A 27,787-nucleotide genomic window follows, 5' to 3' on the forward strand; every position below is an offset into this window, starting at 1 on the left:
TACAACAGCTTTTGGCAGCAGCAGCAGGTGCATATGAAGGGAATGTGGTGAAGCGCCAGGCGATCTCTCACTTCTTTGGAAACACTTTTCGCACTGCTTGAAAACCAGAAACCTTCGCCTTAGAATTTGAGATCCTTCCGTCTTCCAGAGATAGTACCAAAGTAGCAATTATGAAAATCGAAGAAGTAAAAAGCACGACTAAAACCCAGCGAATTGCAAGCCACAGCCACGTCAAAGGCCTGGGGTTAGATGAATCTGGGAATGCTGCAGCAGCGACAACCGCTGGCCTGGTTGGGCAAGAAATGGCACGAGAGGTAGTAAATTACTCTAGATTTCTACTCTAGTTTCTACTATTACAGTACTAATCCAGTGAGTAGATTCCAGTAACAATATTACGAATGTACGATGAAGATCTATAAATTATCACATACACTAGACATCTATGTGACTCAGTTCGGGAAACCCACTCACAAGGGGGGCCCCTCCTTATAAGTAACCCGTCCCCCTTATAAGTAACCCCGTCCCCCTTATAAGTAACCCCCGGGGCACCCCTTATAAGGAGTCTCCACGCTTTTTTGCAATGCGACGCGAAAATGAAAGGACTGCGGCAATTCGCTTGATTATGTCCATAAAGCTTCACAAGTTTCCTAGTTACTCACGAAATTTGAGCAAAATCGGTTTGAGGCATCATATCTAAAATCATGGATTTAAATGCGATGTCAAACGACCCATGCGAATGCTGAAATGCGAGCGATTACTGGCGTGAGTGTCGCCAGGCGCGGCGGCGCGGCAATGCTTGAGTGCAGACGTGGCGACTGAGTACCCTCAGTACCGAGTACCCTCAGTCGCCACGTCTGCACTCAAGCATTGCCGCGCCGCCGCGCCTGGCGACACTCACGCCAGTAATCGCTCGCATTTCAGCATTCGCATGGGTCGTTTGACATCGCATTTAAATCCATGATTTTAGATATGATGCCTCAAACCGATTTTGCTCAAATTTCGTGAGTAACTAGGAAACTTGTGAAGCTTTATGGACATAATCAAGCGAATTGCCGCAGTCCTTTCATTTTCGCGTTGCATTGCAAAAAAGCGTGGAGACTCCTTATAAGGGGTGCCCCGGGGGTTACTTATAAGGGGGACGGGGTTACTTATAAGGGGGACGGGTTACTTATAAGGAGGGGCCCCCCTTGTGAGTGGGTTTCCCGAACTGGACTTGACCGAAAGACCGGTCTGTATCTGGTCGTCGGGCCATGTTCCGGGGAGACTGCGTCTCATGGTCTGGCTTCACGGAGTCCCCTCGGCCCTCTGGAGGAGGGCGATAACGTCAAAAAATATAAAAGACTCCACGGGACAGACGGATCTTTCTGTCTACTATGTAACATACTTTGGTTGTCTTTTCTAAGAGTAAAGATGTAGAGTCAACTTCCTTGTCAAGACTAAAAAGTTCAGACATTTGTGAAATGAATGATACCGAAAGGTGGATGATGATGGTTTTCATGTGTGACTTGACTTGTGAGTTTTGATAGCAAGCATCATCAGACATACAATGTAACGTTAAGTACTAGGCCAGTTTGCTCACAGTCACATAACTGGCTTCACACAGCAAACCCACCTTCATAAATCATCCTGAAGTTCCAATAATAGGAGATCAACCGAATGACTTGACACATAAAATCGTTTACAAATTTAATACAATCATGACAATGGACTCAATTTTGATTATTAGTAGGCGATAGGCCTAGATCTAACGTTAGTTTCCCAATATTCCAAGGAAAGTGATGTACAATTTGTAAGATCATCATCGCCATCATTGTTGACCATCAGAATATCAACATTTGCTTTATGACAATGTTCTGATTCTGAACGTGTAAAGATTTGCACTTCAGCCAAGTTAATCTTGACATTTACTCTTATCGGAATACTATGTCGGAACTTGGAACTCTAACTTTGCAATATTGTTTTTATCTTCACACGTTGCATTTTCGCCGCAGGCTTCTGGAGTGGTGGTTGAACTGATCCGGTCGAAGAAAATGGCGGGGCGTGCTGTCCTTCTGGCAGGACCACCTGGCACGGGTAAGACTGCCCTCGCTCTTGCCATTGCCCAGGAGCTAGGGAGCAAGGTGCCCTTCTGCCCGATGGTGGGCAGCGAGGTGTTTTCCTCTGAAATCAAGAAGACTGAGGTGCTGATGGAGAACTTCAGGAGAGCAATTGGTGAGTCTTGTGTAGCCAAAAACTGTTGTTTTTTTTCCTTCCATCCACAGTTTGCTGGAACCAAGAACCAAGAACCCCCAGCATGACCGACATGTCAAAGTGGTAGTCGGAAATAGTTAAAATAGAACACAAACATCTTGTGCGGCAGTAGATGTATCTTCAGTTTGAAAGATGGTTGGCCCCTACTAAGGGGTGTTGGACAGTATCAAAGAAGAAGAAGAAGAAATTAAACCCAGTTCTATCTTCTTTTACACAAGTGAGCCAAGCATTTATGGTGATGTGCAGTGATTGTCTTGTTTTTGTTTTTGAATGTGTTTGATTTTGATATCATGAGAAAGGTCTTTAGCTTGCATGTTGTACATTGAATGTCTTGAAACATATTTGTCAAAATAATGTAGTTAAATGTATGCATGTATACAATGTATTTCAGTTACATTGATTACATGCAGTGGACACATCTTAATACTCATAGCAATCAATTGTCCTACTCTGATGTCAAAATTCAGGTCTTCGCATAAAGGAGGTGAAGGAAGTGTATGAAGGAGAGGTGACCGAACTGACGCCTTGTGAAACAGAGAATCCTATGGGAGGTAAGATGTCACTTCATTACCGTGGCATAGGATGTGGTGTATGCTGCAGAGATCAAGTGAAAGAGAAGGAGTTTTCCATGATTTTCTTGTTGCCTTATGTCAGGCTCATCAAAACTTTAACAAAACAGTTGTTTTCTTTGATCAGATGTCAGTAAGTATTCCAAGTACAATGTTTCTAATTAAGTACACCTTTCACAGTTACTCATGAACAGTGTGTGTGGTCCATGTGTCAAGTTTCTGTTTCCTCTAAGCATATGAACTTCCTTCAAAGCTGATAGCATACAATGTGTGCAGTTATGTAAGTTATCCAATGGCATTTAAAAAAAAAAGGATATACTGTTATATACAGTGGACTCCCATTATAACGAAGTCCTCAGGACCGGCATTTTTCTTTCATTATATCGAAAATACATTATAACCGAACAAAAAAACCCAATAAAAAACATAGGGGGTAGAATATTTCGGCCTGAATCTTTATTTCATTGTAATTGTGTTCATTATAATGGGAGTGCACTGTATCATTGCATGTGCTTTCATCTCTCAGAAATCTCATTATTGCACATAGTTACAATATTCCCCTGGCTTCGCCTCGCTCAATGTTTCAGGGTATGGCAAGACAGTAAGTCATGTGATCATTGGTCTGAAGACCGCCAAGGGAACGAAGCAGCTCAAACTCGACCCCTCCATTTATGAGAGTCTGCAGAAGGAGAAGGTAGAAGTGGGTGATGTCATCTACATCGAGGCAAATAGCGGTGCTGTCAAGGTGGGTCTGTCGTCGGTTGAATCAGTGGAAGCTGCGTTCACTCTTTCAGGATTTGTGTGTACATGTTTGCAAGTATTAATAGGGAGATGGTTGTATTGTAATGGTAGAGGGCAGATGCTATGGAAGTTTTAAAGAATTATTGTTATGGTAAAGATCTAAAGATGATGCGTATGAATCAGTTTGTTCCTTGTACTGTCAGCTGCCAGGAATTTACAGCTTGGAAACTACTTTTGTTTGAATTGTTCATGTGACTTGTTTAGTGCCTGTTAAATTCGTTAGAATGTAATGATGAGGGATATTATTGGCTGCAATAGAATGATTACTTCAAACACTGATAAGGGCATAACTGCTCTAGAGAGTCTTCTAGCAAAGTGCATTGTGTTAGATTGTGATGAATATAATTTATGAGAACAAGAAATCTGTAGCTTTTTGTGAAAACAGTAAATGTACAAGATAGTCAATTCTCACAACCTTGTACTAGCTGCGTGCATGTTCAAGATTAAAAGTGCTTGGAAGATAACATATTTCAGTCTTTTGTTGAGTGGAAGTAACACAAAATGATGGTAATGCATGATCACTTTTATACCTAAAGTTGTTTATATGTTGATTGGTTTCAATTTTCCGTACAGAGGCAAGGCAGATCGGACACCTATGCAACTGAATTTGATCTGGAAGCAGAAGAGTATGTCCCACTACCCAAGGGAGATGTCCACAAAAAGAAGGAAGTCATCCAAGATGTGACCCTTCATGACCTCGATATTGCCAATGCCAGACCGCAGGTTTGTAGCCTCCTGTCCTCATATTCTTCTCCTTTGAAATAGATAACTTGCTTTATGTTCTTTCCACTTATGTTCCTTCCACTGATGATGGTTTTCTGACTTGCAATGAAAATTTTAGGTGAATTGTCTGACACTGTTGGAGACTGTCATTATTTCAGATGCTCATTGCCTAATCTAGCAACTACTGATGTTTTGTGTGAGGTGAATATCTCACAGAAGTTGAAATAGAGAAAACAGCTAAAATGACAAGCTTATTACAAGGCCGTGCTTAATCGCTAAAGAAGAGGAAGAACAAAACATGTTCTGTGTGTACAGTAGTTCTATCTTTCAAATTCATTTCACATTTCATTACCACATAATGTGTATAATGACCACCTAGAAACTGGTTGAATGGTAAAACTTGATATTGATTTGACCAGGAAGGAAATTTAAGTTGATCTCAAAAGTTAAGATCAACTTAGAATTATGGTATGCAACTGGTTTCCCTGTTCAGTTTTATTTGATTTTTTGTAAAAGAATACACTTCTAATATTATCAAATTTACAATTCCTTTGTCACTAATTATATTTTGCATATTAAAGGTACAGTTTACCTTTGAGAGCAGTGATTTAAAAAATGTTCAAGATATCAAATTTGATGCATATGTGTAGGTCAGTTGTATCACAAAACATCCTACCATGTAAAAATTTTGCAATGAAGCCTAAAATATAAGGAGATATAACTATTTTTCTCAATAAACCATAACTGTATACAGTTTATTCTGGAAACTTTTTTATTATAACTATTGTTCACATTTTGTATATTTAAAAATACTTAGCATTGATTATACTGATTCAAATTTCTACATCGGTTGTCTCTAACCCTAACTCACATTTTAGAACTATTTTGAAGCACTAAAGCTGGGTTTTTGTTTCATCTGCAAATGGTAAATTATGCCTTTAATGCCTGCATGCAAAGGTGTGCAAAATTTAAATATTTATTAGGAAGTTAGAAGACACTCACAGCATACTATGATAGTAAGTTGATCTTAACTTTTTAAGATAGACTTACATTCTTTGTGAAACAACCCCTAGATGAAGTGTATTTCAGATTATCAAAGCTGTTACAAACTTAAAGTGATATGTAAATCCAGGATGCACTTCTAATTGTTATCAAAATTTACAATTTCTTTGTCACAAATTCTATTTTGTATATTAATGACTGCATAATAAAGTGTGCAAAATTGAAATTTCCATTAGGAAGTTACTTGGAAGACATTCACAGCATACTATGAAAGTAAGTTGATCCTAACTTTTAGATTGACTTAGATTCTTTGTGAAACAACCACCAGACGAAGTGTGTTTCACATTATCAAAGCTGTTTTAAACTTTAAGTGATATGTAAATCCAGAATATGTTTTGTGAGCATCACAGAACTTATCATCTGTCTCACTCAGGGCGGTCAAGACATCCTGTCCATGATGGGTCAGCTGATGAAGCCCAAGAAGACCGAGATCACGGACAAACTGCGCAAGGAGATCAACAAGGTGGTCAACAAGTACATCGACCAGGGTGTGGCCGAGCTGGTACCGGGCGTCCTCTTCATCGACGAGGTCCACATGCTGGACATTGAGTGCTTCACCTATCTCCACAGGGCTCTGGAGTCCACACTGGCCCCCATCGTTATTTTTGCTACAAATCGTGGCAAGTGCACAATCAGGTAATCTTTATCTAAACATCCCATATGATCTATTTCTTAAACACTCTTTACCGTATTTGTTTACCTATCTGAAATCCTCTTATAATTGCAATGGGTGTATTTCCTCATAAGAAGGGCCTCATACATTGATGCGATTTTGATACATTACTAAAAATAGGATCTCTTCATATACAAATTTTGTAACAGGGATTGAAAGATAAAGAAATGTTTCAAAGTCAATGGAGAGAGAAAACAACTATTTATTCTATGTCTTGACTGGACTTCCTCTGTTCTTAACTTCTTCAATATGTCATTAGATATCCTATGGAAAAAAAAATGTTTTTATAGGACCAGATTTAACTGAGAATTAATTAGACAACCAGGGCCCCATTTCATAAAACGTTGATATGATAGCAACTCTTGCTAAAATGGCAATTGTCATAGTAATGAAAAGAATCCAGCATCCTGATTGGCTGTTGCTGTGGGAAGTTGCCATTCCAGCAAGAGTTGCCATCCTAACATATTTTATGAAACGGGGCCCAGATGTCTCATACAGGCATTGTCATTTATACAGTGCGCTGTGCAATGTGACTTACTTGTATTTTTTTTTGTGATAAGCTGTAATCATGATAAGTTTTATGGTATGAACTGTAATAGATGTGTTCCTTCTATGCTATTGCTTTTTCTTTTGAGCAAGTTGTATAATTTCATCTTCAACATCATTCTGAAGGTACACATACTGTGTAAATCAGTACCCAGTGGAAAGTATTTTTTGGATGAAATTTTTGAACAGAAAGCAAATCATCAAAACATTTTATGAATAATGCTTAGCCTTGTGATGTAAATTGTTTTCCTTTCATTTTGTTGCCATGGTGACAGGGGTACAGAAGATGTTGCCTCCCCCCATGGCATTCCACTTGACCTTCTGGACAGGGTGATGATCATCAGGACATTGCCCTACTCACAGGAAGAGATGATGCAGGTAAAGATGATAAGACTTTAATAATGGTGATGATACGGATGGTGTTGTGATGCAAGATGGCTTGGCCAGATACAGAGCAATGTCAACATGATATAGATAATGACTCAGTTTTTGTTGTTGTTGTTGTTGTTGTTGTTTTTTTTTTGGGGGGGGGAGGGGGGGTGGAGAGGAGGCATATTAAATGTTCCATCTGAAAGGGTCTGAAATGCTTTTGAGGCACTCATATCTTCTTTGACATAGCATTTCAGACCCTAAGGTATAAACCTCTGGCGAGTGTCCGACAAGAAAGGTCATTATCTGTTCTTGCATATGGGTTGGTAAAAGTACTTTGAGAGTAGTGCGTACCCTCATCCTGGATTTTATGTGGCAGCCAGTGTAGAGAGGAAGACTTCCTCTGCTGTAGAACATGAAAATGGCAAGTTTTAACTTGATGCTTTCTTTTGTTTTCATTCCTCTCTTGGATCATGTGGTCTGTGAAATTCTTCAGAGTTGTGTAAATTACTGTAAATGCTATATATCAAGCGAGTCTTATTATTTTTTTTTTTTGCGAATCAGGACTTTGTGGCAATTTTGCGAGAGGTTAAATTCGCGACCATGGAGTACAGCAACAGATGGAAAAATGTACTCATGCACATCACATTGAAATTGTGAACAGCACACGACTTGTAAAACTCCCAAAAATAATGAACTGTAATCTGTGAGTCACATCCTGTGGTTAAATTTTGTAATATGATCTGAGACAAATTTGATTTTGTTTTCCACTGCTGCCAGATCCTTCGCATCAGAGCTCAGACAGAAGGCATTCAAATTGAGGACGACTCCCTGAACATGCTGGCTGAAATTGGCACAAAGACAACACTGAGGTATATACTTGTGAACTTTGTGAGCTCCCTCCATCACAACCTTCTTGTCACGTGCACACCAATACAGGGGAAACTCGGTATAACGAACACTGCTATAACGAGATATCGGTTATAACGAGGAAATTTTTCCGGTCCCAAATTTCCTTCCACACAAGTCTATGTAAAATGCTACTCTTATAGCGAGATCGGCTATAACGAAATAACTGCTATAACGAGATAAATTTTGTGACTTCCAAACAAAGAAAAACATAGCCAATCAAACCTGCTATAGCAAGGTAAAGCAAAATGCCTTCGGTAAAGCTTTACTTCGCCTGTGCTATCATCTTCCGAGATTGTAAAGCTTGATGCGCCCGAAACTGTCTTGTACACACATAATCATTTTCTTCAGTGCACTCCAGCTAGCACTGCATGTTGTATGTGTAAGTGTGTGTGTGCGCGCGCACACTGATACAAGCAGAAAATGTGGTGGGACGGCCATGTATACATGACATCATCATGACGTTTAGCAGGTGTGAGGCAATCTGATGCTGTGATTGGCTTTCTACATAGGGAATTCCCCATCTTCACACGCACGCAGTCATAATGTACATACAGAATGTGTCACATACACACACAGCATTGTGCAGACCATCAAGCTTTCCATTCAACACACACCCATACGATAACCACATACCAATCCACAGACGATCTTGATACAATCACAAGCTATTATATGAATTTACAAATTCAAACATCTACAATTAATAAGAAACACATTCTTGATATTGGATTTCCTCGGTGAAAAACATCTTCTTACCCATAAAGGTGAGTAATTCCCTCACACACAATATCAAGTTATCAGTATTGATTGAAATATGATGGGTAGTCCCACATGTGCAAATTAATGTCTTTATGTTATGCCTTCTATTATGCCTACTTATATAACGAGATATCGGCTATAACGAGGAAAATGACTCGGTCCCGACCATCTCGTTATATCGAGTTTCCACTGTATGACTAGACATTCCTGCAAATGTATCAATGTCATTTAGTGTGCTGGAGTGCAGACAAGATCTGCACTGTGATTTGATACTGTAAGAAACCATTTCATTCTTTGACAAAGAACAGAGTAGCTCTTGAAGAGGGTTTATCTCATCTTTTGTAATTCAATACTACACAAACAACTAATCGTTAATAGAAATGGTTACTGATAAGAAAATGCTTATCACTCCATCATCCCACCCATTGATTACTTGTCTGGGACATAATTGAGCTTTGCAGAATGTACAATCGTAATTCTAGGTGCAAGGTGGGATTAAGATGCATCAGCTATTGCACACTATAGGCAGTACACGTATTGATACATTTCATGAAAGTCTACTGTACTGGCTTTTATATCAATTAACACAAATGACTATCAGTACATGTCCTTTGCTTGCACTGTCTGACTGTAATAAGAGTTGCATGATGAAATCTATGCCAAGCTGTTGTAGCATGCTACTGCCTTCAAAAAAAGCATACACCCACAGACAAAAAAAGAAAAGAAAAGAAAATGCCTTATTTATTGAGTAGTGATATTGGCTCTTTCCTGTTTGCATCAACTCCAGGTATGCTGTACAGCTTCTGACACCATCAAGTCTTCTAGCCCGCATCAATGGAAAGGACAGCATTGGAGAGGATGAAATTAACGAGATCAACGAACTCTTCTATGATGCCAAATCGTCAGCGAAGATACTAGCAGAGGCTGGAGACAAGTACATGAAGTAAAGCTGTGATGCAATCTCTTGATGCTTGAAACAGTACTGGACAGGGTTTTTTTGCATGGACCAAGGCACCACAGGATATGGAAGATGTGATATTGTTCCTGTAATTTCACTGCATGCGCAACTTCTCCGATATTGGACGGGGTTTCTCCAAAGCATACCATGTCTTCAGCTGAACTTATTTTCTTTTCTTTTAATATTATGATACATATATTCATATGTACAGTCAACCTTGCCTAAGTCGAATATATTTGGACTGAAGAAATAGCTTCTACTAAGAGAAAATTTGACTTATGAATCAGTAGAATATAAAGAGAAGAGGACTTGAAACGACCTTCATCTTAGACGATTGTTCGACTTGGGAGAGGTCCACTTAAGCAAGGTTGACTACATGTGTAATTCGTATGGAAGAAGCTTGCGCTAATGGAAGTTATGCCTTCCCTTCAACAGCTATGGAGTGAGGTCTTTGGCCTTGGTAGTCGTATTTGCAAGTTCAGAATCCATTTTGATATGATCTGCTGTTATAAAACCTGACTCAGTCATGCAATGCTTTTCAGGTTTTTGTTTCCTTAGTCATGAGACCAATGCTATGTAAATGGTAAAACTCATCATGCATGCTGCTTTTACATATGCATCTTGACAAGGTATTTACACTGTGTAACAAAAAATACAGTACGTCAGGGAGGAAAGTAAGCCTTTGTGCCAGCAATAAGCCCTGAACATGTGAAATTCGGAATGGACGTTTTCATGGAATAGGTCACTAAGGAAGCCTGCTTCTTGTGTTGATGTTGATCATGAGTTTGATGTCCCACTAACCTTGGCAATTCAGATTTTCTTAACTACAGTGTGTACGAGCTTACACAAATCCAATCAACAAACACAGCGTTGCGATTTCGCCACCATTCACATTACACTGTATTATGTGCGAAGAACAGTCAGATGTTTCAACCAGTGTCTGTCTGATGCGCAGACATACTTGCATCTCAACTGTGGTCATTCTTGTGGTTGGCCATTGCAGCAGGGATACTGTCTTATATCCAGGTGCTGAATGCTGCTCATAGTATTGCATACAGATTTATAGATGTACTGGGGAAACCTTGTTACGAGGAGTATGTAAAAAACGATGACAATTACCTTGTTATATCAGGTTTCTCATTATTAGGGTACAAAAACAAAGAAATATAAAGGTTTGTGAGCCGCAAAATCTTCTTGTTATTAGAGGGTTTCGTTACAGTATTTCGGACCTCTTTATATCAAGGGTCCACTGCAGTGATACAATGCTTTGGTAACCACTGAACTTCCCACTCTTTGAAGGCATTTTCAAGTAAATCATTCCCCAACCCATCCCAGCAAAACTAGTCTAAAAGTTCTACCAGTGTTGAGGCAAAGTTCCCTCAAGTCATTTCTTTCTCAATCAAGCTGAATCAAAATTCCTTTTCTTAATTTCTTTTTGAATATTTGGAAACTAGACAATGACTTCTAGTTCTCATTAGAGTGAAGTGAGTGGCAGTTGACGTTTCATTTGTACAAAGTAGATGTGCTCTGTAAATGGTTGATGTGCATTTCCTTGTAAAATCATCATGTAGATTGTGTACAGATTTTGTCACTCTTTTCCCCAATAAATTCCATATTCATACTGCGGTTCTTTATGACATTGACTTCTGTGGTGTCAATTCATTCTGTAAAACAATCTCACTTTCTCAGCGATGGAAGTTTGAGTAAAGCAAAACTTGGTAACGAGCCGAGAGTACATTGTAGTTACTGTAAGAAGTAGATTAGGTGTTGTTACGTGTGAATGCTACAGATGGTACAATGTATACTACATGTGATACAATATACGTAGTGTACAATTAAATTCTTCCAGTACATGTACAAGGGAGGGGTAATGGCTTATTAACAGATTTATTTTCTTAAAGAAACTTTATATACACATACAAAAAGATGAAATGGAATGAGCTTCCAAGAACTGGGCACATTGTATAAGCATGAGCCATTCAAACGTACACACAAATGGTTTTTACAACAAGAACATGTTGCATAATGCAAACTGTTCCAGCTTTCCACGTCTTGAATTCGTAAGAGAGCTATGGCAGGACCAGGTGCATTTTGCAGCAGATTCCGATTTTCACTGGTGGTTGGTAACAGATTCACTTTCGTAATGTTGTTGCTGTAACGTGTGTTGGGTTAAGAACGACCGCTGAAAGGATTTATTCTCCGTATCGCTGCTCGGGTCCACGCGCTCAAGACCGCCCCTGCCACCGCCCTGAGCGTGGTATCCTCTGGAGGAGGGAGCTGTACGGGCACGCATGTGAGGTTGCCGACCTCCACCCGAAAGCCCCGCCTCCCCCACCTGATCTCGATCTCGATCTTGTCCAGATACTCTGGTGATTCTTGCTCATCAACGTCGATGTGGTTCTCGATTTCGTCTACCGCTGGAACAACTTCATCCGTAGAGGAGAATGCGCTACTACTACTGGTCGTTAACAACGGGCGTCCAGTGTCGAGTTCTTCATTGCGCTACAAATTAAAGCAAATTCATTATCATTCATAACAACAAGCAAACAAGAAAGATGTCATTTCGTAAAATCAAAAAAGAAGAAGAAAGAAATAAAGAACGAATGAACGAACAAACAAACGAAAGAAAGAAAACATGGTGTGGGATGTCACTTGCTTTACAAAAATTAGTACATACGTGAACCCGAAACGAAAAGGTCGAGACCGCGAGAATTTTCTCGTTAAAATGGACAAAGTACACTTAGCAAAAAAACAAAAAAACAAACAAAAACAAAAACAAAAACAAATCTTTCGAGATCATATTCTTCACAGAAGATTTCTATGAAATTTATTGTATGATAAACCATATTAAAGGTAATTTAATTGGCTATTCAGCTAATAGGTTGATTAAAAAGAAAACTATGCATTGAGTGAGCACATTCGTTTTCGTCCTCCAAGGCACAAAAATAAAAATTGCACACAAAAAAAATGCCCTTCGCGATAACATTGACAACAAAAGACATGAATAAAATAGGAAAAAGAAGTTGTTGCTCTCTTTATCTCTTTATAACCTCTAAGAAAAACCAAGTGGGAAACTAAAGTGGAAAAATAAGATTTTTCTGTCAAGAACTTCAAATGACATAGGGAATAGTAAGCATAAAGATGATTAAATGAGCAGAATTTATTTATTTCTTTTAATCTAGTGATTTAAGAATCCATGTTAGAATTTCAAAAACTAAACATTGCATATATTGACAATTTCCTAATTTGAAAAAAAGCTCAAATTTCTACCATTTTTGTTAATTATTACTTCGCTTACTTAGTATATCATTTGAATTAAGATTTGACAGAAGATGCTTTTTTTTCCTCCATTATTTTTAGCGTTCATTGATCTTTTAGGCTTTAAAGATATCATAGAGATCAAAGGTTTATTTTTGCAACTTAATTCATGTTTCTTTTGGAGTGAAATTTCTTGTTTGTTCGTATTGCTCTATGGAAGAGCACTATTGTTTTTTGCCCTGGAACAGAAAAACAACGGTGTTCACTCATGCGAACAGTTTCCCTTCTTGTTGACCTACCAGGCTGATAGCCAATTAAATTACCTTCAATATGGTATATAATACATTAGCTTTCAGCTAAATATTTTATGAGAAATTTAAACTCGAAAAAGCGTTGTACTTTCTTTCTTTTTTTTTTTCTTTTCTTTCTTTGCTGAGTGTTGATAGGCAGATCAGGGAGGTCGAGTTTTGCCGGTAAAACCCTGTCGTACTAACTAAATGTCGCATCCAGGTTCGTTAGAACAGAAATCGTCGGTAAAAGAATTGAGAAGGGGATTCTACTGATGATAATTATAAATTGGACAGGGGAAAAGGGAAAGAGGAGAGAAAGAAAGGAGAGAGAGAGAGAGAGAGAGAGAGAGAGAGCATACTGAGAAAAGCAATGCTTAGTGCCAGTTTTAATGACAAGGATTTTTTTTCTACTTCCACCTTTTTAGCAGTAGACCCCACATCGGATAAGTATTTGCATTTGATTTATTAATTTGCAATTGGTAAATACATACATGTGTATATACTGTACGTGTAATACCTTTCCGTCTGCCAAAGAAATGTTTTCATCGCTTTCATCTGTGACACATTCTGGTGATGAGAGTTCCTCGGAACTCACGGGACTATGAAATGCTGGCTTCGGCGACATTTCGACCTCGGCCTCTCTCCCTGGTGTGATGTCATCAGTGGCTAGGTCGTTAGGCGTGCTACAGTGTAACCCCGTGGTCTTTGGTCTCCTTCGCGTTCTGCGCATAGGTTTCCCGTCAAACACAACTCTTCTTTCGTCGGATACCGGTATGTGCCCAGTGTGCAGATGGACGTCATCGTCGTCTTCGATGCCCATATCATCGTCGTAATCGTCGTTGTCCTCCTCCTCCCGGTCGAGGCACTCTTCAGTCTCCCATGGGGGCTTTTTGACTCGCTGCCCTTCGATGCTGTTATCTTGAGGGCTGGTCCGCTGTTGCCAGTAACTTTGCCGATGAAGTTGCCAGTATTGCTGCTTTTGAAGAAACTGCTGCAGCAACAACTGTTGCGGGTGTTGCGCCGATTCCTGCGAGTCTGCGGCAACAGAGATGTCCGCAGTGGCACCTTCTTCTACGCATTCAACATTGTTCGACGGGCGATCATCACACCCTTGCGCGAGAATGTCGACCGGCTTTTCCCGCTCATCATCTGCACTCGTTGATAAAAGCGGAGTTTGGAAATCTTTCAGGTCGGGAGATGGGTCGGCGTCTTCGTCGCAACTGTCCCGTGTGCTGGTTGAAGTCGACGTGGTGCTGTCGAACTCCTGGTACTCTTCCGAACTTTGTCCCAGAGATCTTTTGGCAGCTTTTGGCGACATTTTCTGGAGGATATATGGCATCACATTTTATGCTGATGTGTTTTGATAACGCTCCGTCAGAGTAACGAAAATACATGTGCATTGATATGCAACTTGAAAGATTGTGTATAAAAACTTTGAATTTACATGTTTCTGTACAGAAGCAGGCCTACGTGGTTCTACGGCTCTCCCTTTCAAATATGATGTGTCCTTATCGTAAAATTGTTAAATTATGTTAGATTTTTATGTTATTCTTTTATCTCCTAATATCTTTCAAATATATTGTATTCTTTGTGTATGGTTCTAATCCAACTGGTTCACAAAATTCAATACTTCCTATAGTATAAGTAGACACTGATAATGGAGTACCGTACCATCTCACAGACGAATCGGGAGAAAATTGAACTGTGAACATGAAAGCCTTAGATTCTACACACGTTTCCATGAAACAGAACATATTATATTGGTAACAGTTGCCTGTCAAATCAGATCTAGTTGAGGTTGTGATATCATCACCTAAGTGCCACATTGACATGGAGCTTGATCCTTAGGGGCATTTCATTGACCATTTACCACAATTCCCTGATCGACCCCCTGTCCGCAACTCCCCCACCACCCTGAAAAACGTTCTGCAGCCCCCGATGACGAAGCGGAACTAGCTGAGATGACTGATAAATGATGATCATATTAACCTACCTGCAGAAAGCGGTGGATGTTCTTCAGCGCGCTTTTTCGCCGGGAAGACTTCAAGGGACTTATGTCTGTATCATCAGACGAATGGAATGAGGCAGCAGCCATGCCGTGAAGCATCTCCAGGGACTGCTTATCCAAAATAAAGCAGGAAAATTGCAGCTTGACCCGGTATCGTAGCAAGCATTTCGATATTAAGCCCGGGATGCGGATATCATCTTTTGACAAAAGACGCTTGGACTTACAGAGCGCTTTTGGAAAGACGTAATACGCGCGCGCTCAAGCAGCGCGCTCTTGTCTTTGGTGCCATTCACACAGGAGAGATAAGCGTGTCAAAAGTTTGCTGAAACTTACATCAAAGGGAAGACACGTTCACATAGGCCTAGGTATACATTATAACAATTTAATAATGAAGGCATACTCCAATGCCAATGCAAGTGACAGTCAAGAGGTCGGTAGTACCCATCACCTTAAGCGTGTTATACAGATCTAGATATATTTGGGTTGCACAGCACTTTAACCCTAAAAAGACTGGGGGGGGGGGGGGGCTTTTTGGCCCCCCTTGACATTTTTTCACGATAAATCTGTAACGTAAAGATCCGCGCCGAGACGTTTTATGACTTTTTTCTTGTAAGTCTTGCGCAACTTTTGAGACCAAATTCGCGACACCCGGGTATATACGCAGTTCTGAAGTTACGCAATATTTTGTAAGTGCATGTCAGACCCGAAATTGCTCATAAACGTGATGTCATGCACAAATCCAATGCAAATTCTGTTTCTGACCAAAATTAATAAATGTATCATTTTTTTTACTCTTACTGATCAAAATCAACTAATTTCACGTTGTTTATGCATGATCGGAATAGTGTCGCCGGTGATTTCCATCGAAAAAAACCCCCAATAAAACACAAAAAATTCGAAAACAATGAAATACATAAGAATTTTAAAAACAAGATGCATAAGAAAAAAAATTTGATACTGCCTTTTTTGATGTACATTCAATAAGAATCCTACAAAGAGTACCTTCACCAAAAATTAGCAGTTTTGGACCTTTAATTACAGATTTACAGTCAATTTTTTTTATTTCATGCATAAATTAGCATAATTAGTTTATTAGAAATAAATATGAATAATTGTTAAATATTTACCTATTCAGTTTTGTAGATTACCTTGTGGGTGACGCGCGTGCCAATTTTCCTTGCGATCACGGCCAAGATCTTAGGGGGCCCAATGAGCCCCCCCCCCCCCCCCCCCCCAGTCCTGCGAGGCATCAAAATAGCCCAGTCTTTTTAGGATACAGCGCGCACTGCACTTCCCAGACTACAGACAAACCCACCTCAGCCCGACATCAGCTCATCTCAGCTCACAGAACCGGTATGCATCATCTGCATAGAAGAGGTTTATAAACATGATTAACCTCTTTGATCATCCTGCATCACTCGTGCTCACATTCACCTACATATTCCGTATGAGTTATCAGATAGAATAGACAACCAGCTTGCAATTCTTCATGAACCATAAATACATTGAAAATTCGGTTGCTAGTTACCTTTCCGCACTCTTTTACCTTGAACTCTATACTGTTCAACTTCCCTCCCTCCCATGACCAAAAAACAAAACAAAACAAAACAAAATTTAAATAACGAAACAGAGCCCACATCATTGTCCCTTCTAATTTTTATAGGTATGACTATCAAATAATGCTTTGAATATCATTATGCAATTGTTTCCATATTGAAGTATGAGCCTCATGAAGGTGATTTTGATTATTGTAAGCGGGAATTGTCATAATTGCCATGCATGGCAATAATGTACTTACTCACGACTGATCGGTTTTTTTTTTCTTGGCTGTTGTGATATTCAGTAAGTGCAATCATTGCAATTAACTTATATACGCAAACTAAAATTATCATTGTGGAACGGGTCCAATGTCCGTCAGAGGGAAGAAATATGCGGGCCCTCGTTTCTCGGGAGGTGAACTCATGTTTGTCTTGTGGTATTTTTGTAACTCTGTGAAAAACATAGTAGGCCCACTTGAAATGTTTGAAGACAAGCAAGAAGCGAAATAGCTCTCAGTGATTGCGATATATACGTTTATTTGAGCGCCAATGCAATAACAATATTAATCATTATAACAAAATAACAACAACAGACCTAACAACAATGCATGAGAATGCCGGATGAGTAAAACCACGATGACATCAAATCAACATATCTCTTTTTGTCACATGATACATGTTTACCGTTATCTTTTGGGGATTGTGATTGCCAGTTATCCTTTTTATAACTCCCTCTCAGTAAAGGATTACAACGCAATTAGTTTTTTTTTTTTCGATTTTGTCTTTTTCTTTGTCTTTGATACAATGATCCTTAAAACGTCTCCTGAAATGCAAAAAAAAAAAAAAAAAATCAGGAAAAAAGATTTGTCTAATAACTGAACAGATTTTCTTTAGAGATAATCAAACTTCAAGTAAATGACGGTGCTTCAAAGAGACAAATCCTCAATACACTCCAAGTAAGAATTTGGGGAAAAAATTAGCTATACAAAGGGCCCCATTGATATGTCTTTTATATGAACAACAACAATGTGAAATACAATGAACGTCCGTAGTCAACAAATGCACTGCTATCTAATTCAAATCTTTTGGGTAGTTATACGATATCCGAATGTTTTCTCGTAGAAAAATCGTGAATTTGTGCACTATTGTAAACTTAGGACACAAATAAATTATACTTTACGATGAAAACATAATAAATTAATATCATTTCTCTTTAGATATACTGTTTTTTGGCATCTTCACGATTGCTGTATCATAGATAATAATTATCTGATAGCACACTTCTTTAATCTCACTAATCATTGAGATCAAACACACACATTCAAATTACGAGTAACAAAAGCAGCAAATCAAATACTGTCAAAAGCAGTTATACATCAAAAAGTGTCCTCAGATTATTTTCCTTAACTTATAGTCTGCTTTACCGTAGCAATTAATGTGACATTTTTTTGACGCAAAAGAAAACTGAATCAAACGAAAGAAACCCCAAACACACTCAGGGTTGTTACTCCTATATAGATGGCGCTCCAAGCAACATCACGGCATTTTAAACTTTAAAATCTCGTCAGCTTCCCACTGAATGACTCAGGAGAAACAAGGAATTAATGCACAAACACCAATGTAGTAAGATTAGTCTAATATAGTCATCAAAAAGGTATTTGTTAAAAGGCACACGCTCAGTTTTGTGTTTCTTATACATGATTACACAGAGATGTCACACATCACATCTGCGCTGAACTAAAGGAGAAAAAAAAATCTGCGAAACGAAAATATAGGACACATTCAGCCAGACATTTTCAGTCACATAGAAGTTACAGAAATGCATTCAAGAATAAAGAGAACAGAACCCATGTGCACTTATCTCGTATCTTCCTAATACGGTTTGTTGTGCGTAGTTGACCGTTTTTTATGTTTTTATTGTTTTTTTGTGTATAGTGCTATATAATGTTGAAGAATGGAAAGAAGATAGTGTACATGTGTTTGCTACAGCGTAAAGATTAGTGAAGTAACAGTGGTTGTTACTGTGTAAACTAACTATTGTGACAGTATTCTGCATCGAGAAGAGATTAAAATAAACTGAAAAATGACGCTATTTTGGTACTCATTGAAAAATAGTGAAGCTAAAATCACGGATATAGCTTTAAGAATCTCTTCGCATGTAATTCCCTGTAGATGACCAGCTCAGTATTTGTAAGTCATTACATTTTCAAACACGACATAGAGAAATGTTTTTGTCATGAAACATTTCATAAACGATCATAACTGGGAAATTCACTTATCTGTAAATAGTCGGCCAACTCAAATTAGCATACAAATTTAATTATCCATCCAGGTCGGAAATGAAACTTGTGTAACGTATTTTACTGTGTTCTTTAAGCAGATGACGATTATGTACGAGGGTGGAAAATGTATTGATGACAGCGGCGAAATACTTCCTGATGAGTTCACACGTAGTTCGCTCGTTCACACTTTTGATGCCGAGTTCACACTTTCAGTCTCCGCAACGTATAGCGTACAACCGATTCGCCTTGTTTCAAACGATTTGATCTCATCTCTTTCAACGCTCTTCACCAAAAAAGTTCAAGATTATCATGATCGGATGAATTCTCTACGTCCTGATCGCGTTGCCAATGCCAAGGATTGTGTTTGCCGAGCCGATGCCGTACCTCCCGACTGGAAAAGGAGAATTGAACGAAAGAAAATTATACCATTTCTCAATAACACAGCAACAGTCTGTATCAGAACCAGAATAGTTTACATAATCTTGGCGCGCGAATAAACTGGTATAAAATGCATAACTAATGATCAATATCAACCAGCATATTATATTCCCATCACCATTACCAGAACCATACATTACATTCAAATTTCAAATTTCAAATGATTTTATTTCCATATAAAGTAATACAGAGTAATATACGATTAGCCAGGTGTCCATGTCAAGATTTTGTATGAAGCATGAGAATGACAGCAAGTAGGGCCTATATAGATATACACAACATTATTATTGACACAAAAATACATTCCGTTAAAGACCAACATTGTAGCATATGAAAAAGAGAGAGAGATAGAGAGAGAGAAAGGAACAAAACTTTCTCAGTAATTATCGAAGAGAATACAGCGCTTCACAGCCGTTTTCACCTTTTACTCTCGAATTGTCTGTTTGGAGTAATCTTATATCTCACGGTCTCTCTGGACATCGTTACAACCATCCAACCATTCTGTTTATGTTCTCAAGTAACGTTTGATTTTCTTCATTTCTCACATGATGGAAAATGTTAACATCTGGAGCCCGTTTCATAAAACTTGTCATCAGTGACAACTGCCACATTTCTATGACAAATTTGCTCTGAGCCAATCAAATGCAAGGATTTCAGTAGCTTGTCACACCTATGACAACTTGTCACTGATAACAAGTTTTATGAAACGGGCCCCTGTTCTATATAATAATCAAGACGTAATGAATTATTCGTGAGGTGATTTAGCACAGACTTTATTTCTGTAGTATAACTTCGAATTCAACCACAACCACTTCAAAGTGTCTTACATTTGGTAGGTTTCGGTCGTTCAATTTGCCAGTAGTTGAAACCTTCACGCGCGCGTTCGTTGAAAGAAGTCCGGAGATACTCGGATCGGCTTGTCGGCTTCGGTCGGTGCATCTCGTACGATCCCGGCATTCGTCCAGCCATCTTTCGGACGAGCATGGCATTGAACGTCGGGTCATTGACCCGGGCGATGGTACCATTATTGTTGTATTGAAAGGTTGCAAGGCCCTCTCCCTTTGGGATACTCGGTGCATGTCGGTCTGGAAGAAATGAAAATAATCATGACAACCCGTTATTATGATAATGTAGACCTATAAAATACAATTTGTATAATGAATTTTAAAAAGTATTTCTAGACTTGATGGTGAACGTATTGATAGGCCCTATGTTACTTGGAGTAACCACACTGTCCCATTTCTGTCAGTCCAGGCAACATACGTCTACCAAATCTAGAATGGTATAAAACACAATGTTCAATAGAACTTTAGTACTGCTGATGTTGTTATTTTTTTCTAATCAATATCATGGACGGCCATTCAAATTTATTGAACAACATCAAATTTTCAAAGGATATATATTATTTGACCATAGACGCGATGTCAGTCTATTATAGCGTTACATGCGTTCGCCCCAAAATTTTCACCTTGGCAAAAACAAAAAAAAAAGAGATATTGTTTGAAACAATGTATATCTCTCCTTAAAATGTTCTTAAAGATCATTGTGTTTGGGTAATGCACTTTGAAAAGACACCCGACACGCCTGAAATGTACCCTTTTAACGTGGAAATACCTTGGTCATATTACAAGTATTTTACTACTGGTTACACTCACATTGCCATAGAACTTTAAAAACAGAAGAAACAAACAAACAAACAAACAAACAAACAAACAAGGACTACAAAACGTACCTGCGTAACTCACAAGCTGGCCAGAAGGAACAGCGACCTCAAATGTCGTGGACTGTATCGCAAGAAAATAATCATAAACAGAAGTATGAATTAAATCTCATCTATCGTGTGTTTACACATACAGCAGAAGTCTCTATGATATTAAGATACATCTCCTTTTATATCATATTTCATGTCTATGAATTGATATCAGATTTTGCTGTTTTCTTCCTTTTATGAATGTGGTATAGTCAAAGTACATGCTGTTGTCGACAAGTGTATATTTTGCCCGTTTGAAGCTTCTGATGTAATGCTATTACTGTCTGTACTTAAGACCTGTGGTTTTTATCAGGGAGGTGGGTCTCTTCCACCTTCCTGTTTTTTATCCAGTCTATCTGAGGAAGAGTTTTCTGCTAGGGTGTGACGACAAAAATAAATCAATCTGAACCACAAACGAGAAGAAGATGAAGGACACCCATTGAAAAACGTGCGGTACCTTCTTAAAAGAATATTGAAGAAAAAAATTCACGTTCACCATAGTGTGAAGGAACAATAACATTTAAACACGTGCAACGTCGCCCATCGTTCAGCGCTGCACGCATATGCAATCAATACTGCGGACACGAAATTAAAAAAATTAAAAAAGCAAATCAGAGTGGGCAAGAATATCACAATCAAACCAAAACAAACTTCAGATATGTTCACACTTAAACAACTATATTAGGGTTTACTTTCCCACTTATAAAGGTAAGTTGCTATAATAGAGATATACACCAGTTTTATATCTCTATATAAGTTACAAACGTTAGAGACCCCGTATTGAAATAGCAGATTATTACGCCGGCAGTTCAGTGGTTGTTGCTCATGTGCCGCCGTATAACTGCAGTTATCATTACCTATGTTTTAAACGGCACTATGAAAGGAGTGGGTGATGTTGTCACTTGCCCTGGCCATCTGAATATGAGTTTAGGGTCTTTCCGTGTTTACGTTTTAAAGGGCCCCTGAAATCCAAATGCATGTTGATTTGTGTTTAATTATGATACCCTCAACATTATTTTTGCGGTGAAACGAATTATCTAGAAACATTCCATATATATATTCACAATTTTTTCTTCTATTTTTCTTCAGATTACTTTGGAACGCCCACAAAAAGTCCTTCCAAACCAATATTCCTCAGATGACCTCAATTCTGTCAATCATTGCTAAAATACTAAAATGTTTAACAAAAGACATTGGAATGCACCTTCCCCTCGACTCGGCATAGCTTGCATGTTCCCTCGCCATGCCTTTTGTTAGTCACAGTAATATCACAGAAACATGCAAGTATATAAAAGTATATATAAATATATTTTATATAATTATGCAAGTATATGAAAATATATGGAATGTTTCCAGATAATTCGTTTCACCGCAAAAGTGATGTTGAGGGTATCATAAATCAACACAAATCAACATGCATTTGGATTTCAGGGGCCCTTTAAACAGCATGGATTTGTTGGTTCTAAGGAGTTATCCGATTACAAAAGAAAAAATACATTCTCCAAATGTGTTAGTCTGCCCATATCCATTGTCAATATTCAATCAACAAAGAAAGATCAAACACACACATACGATGTGAAATTCAAGTCATCTCCTAAAAAGGTAGATATCGACACACTTTTGCAGATAGGCATATTTCACACCGCCCAAACTGGTAACATTCCTTGCAGTAAGTCAAATCCATCTCGTTCGGGCAGCCAGCGCAATACTCAGTGTCAATCATGATAATTAAGGGGCAATATAAGCGCGATTAAGCCCCACCATTATCATCATCATTACGAACATCTGTTCTTGGCACTTCGCAACATCTTCAACAATTTCAAACTGTCAGATTAAGTCCAGAAGTGAGTGATTACACAAGTAAGGAAAAAAAATCACAATAAAAGAAAGAGACGGAAAAACATTTCTCCAAACATGACCTCAAGTAAACCCTTTCACCATCAGTGCTAGTGACGTCACTATCACGTTGCAAACATACATTGATACTTACGTATGCCATCCTTGTTGCTTCTTCAATCTTTTCGACAAAGTTACGCATTTCAAGTAAAAGAGCACATAATCTTGAGATATGACAGTCACGCAAACACATATCATCAATTTCACTTGGAATGCACTGCTAGGCAAATACATTCATACAGCTATTATATTTCTATGTTGTATTGACATGTTTGAAAGATCAGGGGAAAAGCCGTATGGACAAATCAAATGTTCTATCACGAAAGTATATTATACCACGTCTTCAGAAGCACAGTATTTATAGTGTTTTTCTTTTTTCTTTTATTTTTCACACACATTTCTGTTCTATTAGTATCAAGCAGCTTAAATAACAAAGAAGGTCGAATTATATTAAGTGACAGTGATTCAAGCCAATAAGAATATGAAGACGGGATAAAACAAAATAATTTTTATTCTCCTCTTTAGGTGTTTGTTTTTTTTAATAGCGCGGACATTTCGTCACCTTTTTGAATTATTATTGTAAACAGTAATTTAAAACACACACACACAAATCCCTGAACAAGCAGAACACTCGTTTTAATTGGTCCTTTTTACCTTGCATTATGAAAAATGCAATTAAGTCTCGGACTCAAGGTTTACCAAACAGGATAACAAAAGCTACAAAGTACAACGTGTAGGTGAAGAAAATAGTGAAAAACCAGTATCATGAGAGAAGCATTCAGAAACTTGAATAATAACATTACGAAACTTCCGAACTCTACTGTAACGTATATGGTGAAGTGTTTCGGTTCACGATTCATTGCTCCACCATTTGCGGAGTAACCATGATCTAGTATACATACCTTGATTTTCATCTTTGTCCAGTGGTCGGTGTGACCTTGCATCATGTTGACCGGATCGTGCCTCGACCACCAAGTCAATCTGCGGGCAAAGACACGAATACAAGAAAATGAATAAAACGACATCGTCATATAGTATTTTCAGGGTATGTCGTAGATGGGAGTTGCTTCATTTAAGTCAACGTGAGAAACTGCTTGTTAAGCTTGTATAGGCTACATTACGTATAATTGATTACAGGCCACTCAATAGCGTAGCGATGTAAATGGGAACCTTTCATGGCATACATGTATATATATATATATATATATATATATATAATACATATATATATATATATATATATATACAGTGTATATATACGTGAAACAATCCTCTAAAGCGCTCGTGGCATTAGGAAATTACGAAACAAAAAAATGAAACAATGTAACCATGGTTACGGCATGTAGGCCTACTTGGGGACATATACATGTACGCCACTACAGGGCATATTTTGTCCTTTAGAGATGTCTAGAGTGCATATGTATTTGCATTTGACAATTATCCTTTTAGAGATGGAAAAAAAAACATTTGAAAATAAAAAATACCAACATTGTCTGCATATAGGTGAGACACATTTTTTCCAACAAAGAAATGCGAAATATCGTCATTGCGCATGTCGCTTAATCGTCTTCAACGTTTTGTTTATCTACATGTATTAACCCAAAGAAAAACAAATCATTGTTGTTTGAGTCTATATTGAATTGTATTGAGCGCAGGAATGGTGATGGTGATTTGTATTATCATTCTCATCATTATCAGGATAATTACTATTGGTTAACCGGTGACACGTGCAAGATCATGGGGCTAGTGATATTCTTCAGCACACGCTTCAGAAAATTTATGGACTCTCGACTGGGGGATTATCTCACTTCCCTGTATACTTATGTTCCATTTATTACCGGAAGTGCAATTCACCAGACTCATCAAGCCATAAGTTAAAGGGTTCGTACAGTTTTGGTTGAGACCTAATTTCGGGTTTCTATCATTTTTTGGTGAAATAATGAGAAACCTCTTATGAAATATTGAAGAGCATGTAATTCTACGAGGAATTCAACGTTTATTAACCAGAAAATTGGTTTTAAAATGGCTGAGATATCCAAAAAAGAGCGATTCTAATAAAGTGTGAGACCCACACTTTATTACGATTGCTTTGTTTTACTTTGTTTTTGGATGTTTCAGTCATTCCAAACCCGATTTTCATCAAATACACTATAAATTCCTCTTAAAACGGTTTGCTCTGTACTATATCATAAGTGTGTTCTTAATATCTCGCAAAAAAGTTAAAAGCCCAATTCTCATCTCCACCAATACTACTATCCCTTTAATGTTTGCATGTGTCTATGATGGCCTTTACATACACGTACATGCGTATACAGTTGTACATATTGTGTGAGTGTGTGAGTGCGCGCGTGTGTGTATATGTGTATTTTGTGTGTTTCATTATTGATGTATTCTGGGGCTCGTGCAGTCAATTTCGCTTCTAAATCGCCGAATGTGTCACTGATGAAAACTGACAAACTGTGCATTTTCCATATCTTATTCGCGATTGCAATGAGGATACAATCATGTTGCTTTAATAAGTTAATTTTTAACCACGACACACCGATCAAATCTATTCGTTCAAGCAGTTCTGGAAAAATGTGAAATACTAAATGCACAAAACTATTGCAGCCGTCTAACATAACAGGCTCCACACTAATTCATATTCTAGTAGTTATTAGCAAAATTAGATGGGCCATTCAAGGTCTTGCTATGCGCCAGCTTTCTATTGTATCACAGTGAAAGTGCAGTGACGAAAGCCGTGGATGCAGGCTGCGTGTGGATTTTAATTACTCGGAAGTCTGAGAGTCAATATTCTACAAGATCAGGTTGACAAGGGCAGAATGAAAGTAAAATCATTTTCGTTTCATAAAGCCATGGAGCTTAAAATATCATACATCATTCGGAATCCAAACTGCACATGAGCCGAGATAATAATTTCAGCAAATCCACAACTCTCAATTGACCCTTGCGAAAGTACACGTCATCGTACATGTAGTACTATTAATTGGTCTTAATTAAGGAACTTCTTGTATACAGCCCTTTTCCTTTCTACTTGTAAAAGGCATCACTGCTGTATTATTTGCAACACAACAATTTGATATGAAGGATGCCGTTTTGTTTTTGTTTTTTCGTTTATATCATGTTAAAAACTGGAAGTTTAATAATGATTTATGTAGAAGTCATTTCAGGAAACTAATGTGGTGAAGCAATGAAATCATCATCATTTTAATTTGTATACGGGTAAATGCTTGCGACTATGATTAAGGACTGTTTCATTAAGCAAATGAAAATGAGAAATTCCATCAATAACTCTTTTTAAGTGTGATATTTACTAATTATGTTCTTTTTGTGAGTGTATTTTGAACGTTACATTCATTTTAACCAATAATAGTATGCAGACTCATGTGTCGATGCATGTTCATTGCCGAGAAGTAAACAGTAATTCAGCTGGCCCTATCGTTTGTATATGAATGTAAATATCCCCTCACCCTATACGTATCCATCAGCACAAAGTATGTATTTTCAGACCATGCCGAAAGAAAATTGCTGAGAAGGTACTCGCTTGTTTCCAAGCAACGACACGAAGTGAAATTGACGTGCTTGGAAGAACCTGCACGCTGAAATCAACGCGCGATGAATGTTAACGTGATTGACAAAGGACTGTTATCTTGGAATAACATCACTGTGTAATGATTAAACTCAACAATAAACATAAGTGTGGCCCTTCCAATTCAATTGTATTATTTATAATCATGTATATCGACTGTATCTTTTTTTTTCTTAATTTAAGACAAATAAACATCAACCTTCTATTATCGATGATGGGTACATGAAACAACGGAGTAGGGAGTTTCATAATGTATTCGAGCTTTAGCAGTAATTTTCTGTCTTGATAACCTGCTGTCGAACACATTGTTATCAGAATTTGTTACTGCCCTTCAGTGTTTCCATCAGCACAACTAAGTTGAAGCTATGCCAGTCAAAATGATGTCACTTGCTACGAGCTAATGATTATACACAAATGTTAACACAGCGTATATAAAACACATACTGAAGTACACATGTTTTCCTTGAAGTGTGCGCAAACACAAATAAACACACCATAGATCTAGTTCGCGACAACGGGCTCCCTTCTCATTACCGCACAAGATATCTAAATGAGCTTAATAACATTACGAAAAGTAAGATTTTACTCACGAAGACTTGGTCGATGACATTGGTCTTTTGTAAGACCCGGTGTAAGACGACATCTTCCCCCTAGTTTGTGCGATTCAACGAATGTAGAGAACAGTAAATTGAGTCACCAAAACACCGAGTAGAAATAAAAGATTCACACACGGACAGACGACGCGTAGCCAAGCGCAGCGATTGTTTGACTGAGCCTGTACGCCGACGGTATCGATAACCTGCTAATAGAACAGCGGATCGCTAATCCCTCACCGCAAATGGGCTGGCGTGTTCCGAGCTTTCAGGCAACCAACACTTCGCAAGGGGCCCCCACTCGCGTCCGTTGCTGGGGCAACCGTAAACTACTTGTCAGTGCTGGAAGGCGAAAAGGACCAATGGGTCGGGTCAGTCAAAGGTCCCGCTCGGGATAGGGGATTTCGGCATGTATATACCCCATACCACGGACATATGACAACAATAGATGCGCTGCAAGTCAGTCCAGGATAGAGTCGTTTTGTTTGTTGTTAAACAAGCTGAAGAGTGAGAATGTCTAACA

The 27,787-nt window shown here is 38.4% G+C and overlaps 2 protein-coding genes across 2 annotated transcripts; one reads left to right on the forward strand and one right to left on the reverse strand.

Moving 5' to 3' along the window:
- The first annotated feature begins 35 nt into the window (after positions 1–35).
- Positions 36–10,335, forward strand: LOC139717604 (ruvB-like 1). The gene is made up of 9 exons (XM_071629113.1): positions 36–314; positions 1,992–2,211; positions 2,718–2,801; positions 3,407–3,564; positions 4,194–4,343; positions 5,779–6,041; positions 6,900–7,002; positions 7,774–7,865; positions 9,452–10,335. Exons 1-9 carry the CDS (start codon positions 171–173, stop codon positions 9,609–9,611), a joined length of 1,374 nt encoding a protein of 457 aa, XP_071485214.1. The 5' UTR covers positions 36–170; the 3' UTR covers positions 9,612–10,335.
- Positions 10,336–18,977: 8,642 nt separating this feature from the next.
- Positions 18,978–27,397, reverse strand: LOC139717605 (uncharacterized). The gene is made up of 5 exons (XM_071629114.1): positions 27,262–27,397; positions 23,985–24,063; positions 21,169–21,220; positions 20,264–20,521; positions 18,978–19,389 (listed from the first exon to the last, which is right to left on the reverse strand). The coding sequence occupies exons 1-5, from the start codon at positions 27,312–27,314 to the stop codon at positions 19,325–19,327; spliced, it is 507 nt and encodes a 168-aa protein (XP_071485215.1). The 5' UTR covers positions 27,315–27,397; the 3' UTR covers positions 18,978–19,324.
- Between the last annotated feature and the right edge of the window lie 390 nt (positions 27,398–27,787).

Source organism: Diadema antillarum, unplaced genomic scaffold, assembly GCF_040938485.1.
Source record: "Diadema antillarum isolate AM-2024a unplaced genomic scaffold, OU_Dant_1.0 scf00000078, whole genome shotgun sequence".
Taxonomy (NCBI): domain Eukaryota; kingdom Metazoa; phylum Echinodermata; class Echinoidea; order Diadematoida; family Diadematidae; genus Diadema; species Diadema antillarum.